Below are 5,896 nucleotides of genomic sequence, written 5' to 3' on the forward strand. Positions count from 1 at the left end.
CTCGTCCTGTCTCGTCTCTTCCCGTCTCATCCTGTCTCATCTCTTCCCGTCCCGTCTCGTCCCGTCTCATCCTGTCTCGTCTCGTCCTGTCTCATCCTGTCTCGTCTCTTCCCGTCCCGTCTCGTCCCGTCTCATCCTGTCTCGTCTCGTCCTGTCTCATCCTGTCTCGTCTCTTCCCGTCCCGTCTCATTTTACCCAGTCTCATCTGGTCACCCTACTCCTAATCAATGAGTGTTCGGTATCCAAAGAGCTGAAGTCTTAATGTAACAAACATCTGACTCCCGTAAGAAGTTTATTAACATTCTTTTATTCAGCCTTTGATTTCTGTTATATTACATACAACTCTAAATATACAAAAAATATATAAACATTTTAAGGGTATTTTTGTTGAATCTGTCTTCCGTGGGATTTGTCACGGGAGAGATTTTCAAGGCACAGCGTACGTAACAACGGAGAGACAAGTTTGTAAACGAATGTCCCGTCAGAGTTTTTATCCTGCAAAAATGTTGTTGTCTCGCCATTAAAAAAAGAAAATATAACGTGAATAGAAAGCTAAGCTGCCACGACGACATGTTCTCATCATATTGGGTATAGGTTAGGGATGCACCGAATCCAGATTTTTGGGGTTCGGCCGAATACCAAATCCACTGTCACTGAAAGTACTGAAAGTTCCATTTTCACTTCCTCTCAGCCTGCTGCATTGAACGCTCCATCTACGTTAACACCTTCCCGTAATCAACGGCGGCGCCATTACGTCGACCAGCGTAGCGCGCGGCGTGCAAGCGTAGGGTTCGGAAAGGTGTAAAAAAAATTCTAAGGTTCGGCAGAAACCGAATCATGTCAAAAAGCCTAATATTCGGCCAGATCTGAAGGCGAATCCTGGACTCGGTGCATCCCTGGTATAGATTGGACAAGTTTGATGCCCTCCTGTTATCTCAACTGTTACGCTTTGAAAGCTCAGCGGTATCAGAGATCAAAGTTGAAATCATTTAAACTCTGAGCGCAACGCTCAGCTTCAATTTCAAGCAACGGGCGACGCCAAGGGTAGCACTTCCTCCGGGTTCTCTCCACTGCTCTCCAAATAGAAAAACCGTGATGTGTAGGCGGCTTAAAAATCAGATTTCTAGAAGAAATAACATAAAAGTAATAGTAGTAACATAGAACAGTTCAATGTCTTTTAACAACCCAAAACGTCAAGTCTTTTACAGGTCTAACAGAAGTCTTTTACAGGTCTAACAGAAGTCTTTTAGACAAGAGGTGTATATCTTGCAGAGCATGTCGAGGTTTGACACAAACTTAGTAGATCCTGTAGAGATTGAGGTCTTGTGGACTTTGTGCTCTTGTAGGATGTGTAGAGCTTCAACAGAACCAGCAGGTGTGGTACATCCTCTAGATATCTAGCAGATATCTAGCAGCCTTGTAGTTCCTGTAGTTCTTGCAAAGTTCTTGTAGGACCTGTAAAGTCCCTGACACACCAACCCGACGGCCGACCGTCAGCAGAAAAGGACTGCCTCCCCGAGTTGGTAAAAAAAGTGTCTAGGAATACATCGAAGCGATGCCGACTTGAGCGTACGTTCTGCGCGTGCGCAAGATGTAATACGTCTCCGTAACAGCAGGCGGCGCTAATCTGTATTGTCAGCCAAATTGTCATTTCCTGGTTAGCACTCCACCGATCAGATTGGTCATTGAGTCTGACTGCCGACTGGCCGATTCAACAAGTCAGATCGGCCCAAATGAAGGCCGACGGCTCCTCCGACTGACGACGGCACGGAACACACCGAACAGACTCGAGTCACCGACCTCGCCAGACTGTCCGACGGCCGATTATCGGGTTGGTGTGTCAGCTCCTTAAAGCTCAGTTCAGACCTTAAGATTCGCAATGAGGCAAGAAAAGATTCAGCATTCTGAACTGGCCTGAAAGAAAAGCCTAAAAAGCCTGAAGCTAGAACGGAAGTACAGAGATTCGTCTCTATGCAGATGATACACCGTTTTGTCCTGTTGCTTTGGTGTAAACTGGCAGCTTCCAGAAACCTGCAAGTTTCAACTTGGTTTCATTCTTTGGACTGAACTGGACTTTAAGGATCAGTCTCGGAGATGTGGGCATTGAGGTAAAGCGAGGACATCCGGCAGCACAGAGTCATAATATATTATATAAATACAGTTATATTTCAGCAGCTGTGTGGTGTGTCGAGCTCCTCTGGGATCTCTGTCAGGTTTGGTGGTGGGGAGTCGGTCTGCGGCGGTCGCGAGGCGCTGGATCCGCGCTGTCGCAGTTCAGACAGGACATCCTTCTCACCATCAAACATGGATTTCCCCAAAGACTGTAACACAGGAATAAATCAAACTATAACTGAGAAACACGTAGTTAAAACAACCTAGAATTACATTACCTAGGGATGCACCGAATCCAGATTTTTGGGATTCTGCCGAATACTGAACCCCCTGGTTAAGATTCTGCCAAAAACCGAATCCTCGTCCCGTCCTCAGTCCATGAACACAGTCAACACATTAATGAAGTAAACAGTGACTGTCCTTCCTTTGCCGTACCTGAAGTTGCTGCATTCTGGCTGCTGTCTGTAGATTCCTTCATGCTCAGCTCGTATTCTTCCAGATGTTTCATACCAGATGTTGTAACAGCGGTGATGTTGTGTATTGTTTAGGGTCCTCGCCACCACCAGACTAATCAGCATTGCAGATTGAACATGTAGCTGGACTTGAATGGCCTTCTTTTGACTGAAAGTACTGCCAAACAACACTTTTTCTGCTCACCAGTTCCATTTCCACTTCCTCTCAGCCTGCTGCATTGAAGCTCCACCTACGTAAACACCTTCCTGTAATCAATGGCGCCGTCATTACGGCGACCAGCGTAGCGCGGAGTGACAGCGTAGGGTTCAGCAGAAACCCAACCCCGTCAACAAGCCCAATATTCAGCCGAATCCAAAGCCAAAGATTGGATGGCCTGGATTTGGTGCATCCCTGCATTAAACACTCTTTACCTGGTTCTCAGCCAGCGCCTCTTTAGCCATGTAGTGTTCCCTCTTTATCTTCACCTCCACGTCCTCGGGGACGTCAGGGACCATCAGGTCAATCAGACGACCAACAGAGAAGACCACATGCTGAGGAAGAGAGGGAAGAAGAACACATTGCATCCTTTCGTCAGCTCATGCTGTGTTAGCATGTGTTAGCATGTTAGCATGTGTTAGATGTGTGAGAGACACTGACCTCGAACACGATGACGAAAGCGAGTCGTATGGCGAGGAGGTGAAAGTACTCGGGGAGGTATTTACCGTCCTGATCCCTGAACCCCCGATACCTGAAACAACAAACAATTATTATATTCTGGAGGAATGGTGTGTGTGTGTTTGTCCCTGTGTCTCGTCCCTGTGTCTGTGTGTGTGTGTGTGTGTGTCTGTCTTTGTATGTGTGTGTGTGTGTGTGTGTGTCTGTGTCTGTGTCTTTGTATGTGTGTGTGTCTGTATGTGTGTGTCTGTGTGTTACCTGCAGGGTGTGTGTTGCTGGCTGTAGTTGCGCGGTGACGTTGCCAGGGTGAAGTTGATGAAGCCGCTGAGCGTGCTGTCTCTTGTGTAGCCGTAGTACAGGCGAGGCAGGAAGGACGACGTGAACGCTATGAGGAAAGCCTGGAAACAGAAACGTTCAAAACATAAACACACACACACACACACACACACACAGATACACACAGATACACACACACACACACACACACACACACACGGGTCAAAATAGCATTGAAAGAGTCAAAAATCAAAAACAGCGCCAAAAGGATTCGCTAAGGTACTGTAGAAATATTTTATTAACAAAATGTGTGTATGTGCTCGTTGCAAAAGAGCTGTTCGTCATTGAGGAAGTGGTTAAAAGTACTCTGGGTGACCTCTGATGCACAGAAAGTTAAGCTTAAGTCATAAAAACAGTTTAAGCTTTTATGGCATCGAGGTGCATTGTTTGAAGGTTGCGAGAACAAAAGAGGAAGTTGCACCACACGGAGACCCCGACCTTGGCATGTGTGTTTGTAAGATAACAGTTCCTGTCTAGAAAACAAGAAGACACCCCCCTGTGAGGACAGGATGAAATCCTGAGGGAGAGAACAGATCAGGACAGCTTGGTGGACCAGCTCTGACTTGATGTCTGCTGCTAGAGAAACTTAGTCTCTGTTAGTGAACCCACAGCTGTGTTGTAACTTCTACGCTGGACTCAGTAAACTTGCTTAACTGAACTCTTCGTCTCAGATTGATCCTTGTTTTCTGGTAAACTTAAGTCTGTGTAAGAAGGCGGGGAAATAATAATAATAAAAACAATAAGCATTTAACACAACGATAGAGAATAAAATAGTAATGAAAATAATACAACTTGAGGCTAGCACATCATGTTGTTGGAGAAAACACATGAAGAAATAAAGTAAAATATAAATGCTGACAGTCATATGCCCCAAAACAATTCCACCTCTTGATGTATATTGTTCGTAACATTCAGTTACACGACACAAGATAAAAATGTAAAAAATAAAAAAATAAAATGAGTTAGCTAAAAGCTCTCATGTATAGGTATGTTTTTAGGTTGTTTTTTTTTAAATATTTACTGAGCTCGCTTATCTGATGTACAGAGGCAGGGTGGTGCATAGCTTTGGTGCATAATGGATAAAAGCAGCTTCTCCACTTAAACTTAAGTCCGATGTAAGGCGGCGGGGGAATTAATAAAGTGGAGTCAGATTTGAAAGTCCATAGGGCCTTTTTTTAGACGTAATTCCTACATTACCTTAAACTGAGCTTCATGCAGTAAGAGCCTTATCTGCAGTCTTGTAATTTTAGAAACATTTGAAAACACCACTTTCTGTGGATGCAAACTGACAGTTAAACGTTGCATACTGGACCACTTTCAAACATTATTGATCCTGTCTGTCACCCTGATTTTACAGTGTTTTTCCCTGTTCAATATCTCATATTATATGTTGTATTTAGATTGATCTTTTGTGTGTGTGTGTGTGTGTGTGTGTGTGTGTGTCTGTGTCTTTTGTGATGACTGTTGTCACTGCAGCTAAACCAATTGCCCCTCTGGGGACAAATGAAGTTCTGATTGACTTGACTTGACTTACATTGGCGAGCACGGCCATGTGCGTGATCATCTGCATGATGGGAAACCAGATGCCGATGTCCTGCGCTCGCTCAGCCACCGGGCGGCGATACTCAGTCACAAACTTCTGAGCGTCCAGACGGATCTCCACCCAGTTATTAACCAGAGCGAAGAGCGGAGCGAGAGGGCACGCCGCCACGAAGATGGTGATGAAACCAAACTGGATCACTGGCGAGAAAAGAGGAAGCCAAACTGGATCACTGGCTAGGAAGACACACCAGACTCCAGTAAATAATCAGGACTTTTAGCATTTTTAGAGCCAGCATATGTCAACCAGACTCCATGTAAATAATCAGGACTTTTAGCGTGTATAGAGCCAGCATATTTCCACCAGACTCCATGTAAATAATCAGGACTTTTAGCGTGTATAGAGCCAGCATATTTCCACCAGACTCCATGTAAATAATCAGGACTTTTAGCGTGTATAGAGCCAGCATATTTCCACCAGACTCCATGTAAATAATCAGGACTTTTAGCGTGTATAGAGCCAGCATATTTCCACCAGACTCCATGTAAATAATCAGGACTTTTAGCGTGTATAGAGCCAGCATATTTCCACCAGACTCCATGTAAATAATCAGGACTTTTAGCGTGTATAGAGCCAGCATATCTCCACCAGACTCTAAGGACTGTCAAATCTGACCCCAATTAATTAATTCCTGACCCTTTTTACATCGGACTTAAGTTTACCAGAACACAAGTATCAATCTGAGACGAAGAGTTCAGCATAAGAGGTTACGACACAACA

General features: G+C 44.8%; 1 protein-coding gene across 2 annotated transcripts in view; it reads right to left on the minus strand.

Annotated features, from left to right (window-relative positions):
* Positions 1–279: 279 nt before the first annotated feature.
* The window catches only part of ano7 (anoctamin 7), a 32,646-nt gene continuing 27,029 nt past the window's right edge, over positions 280–5,896 (minus strand). For both annotated transcript variants that reach the window (XM_078247242.1, XM_078247241.1), the window contains exons 19-23: positions 5,111–5,316; positions 3,499–3,638; positions 3,223–3,313; positions 2,997–3,116; positions 280–2,321 (exon numbers count right to left, since the gene is read on the minus strand). In XM_078247242.1, coding sequence (XP_078103368.1) covers positions 2,169–2,321; positions 2,997–3,116; positions 3,223–3,313; positions 3,499–3,638; positions 5,111–5,316 — 710 coding nt within the window. In that variant the 3' untranslated portion in view covers positions 280–2,168. The remainder of the gene's footprint in view (positions 2,322–2,996; positions 3,117–3,222; positions 3,314–3,498; positions 3,639–5,110; positions 5,317–5,896) is intronic.

This window comes from Sander vitreus, chromosome 3 (genome assembly GCF_031162955.1).
Source record: "Sander vitreus isolate 19-12246 chromosome 3, sanVit1, whole genome shotgun sequence".
NCBI classification, from domain to species: domain Eukaryota; kingdom Metazoa; phylum Chordata; class Actinopteri; order Perciformes; family Percidae; genus Sander; species Sander vitreus.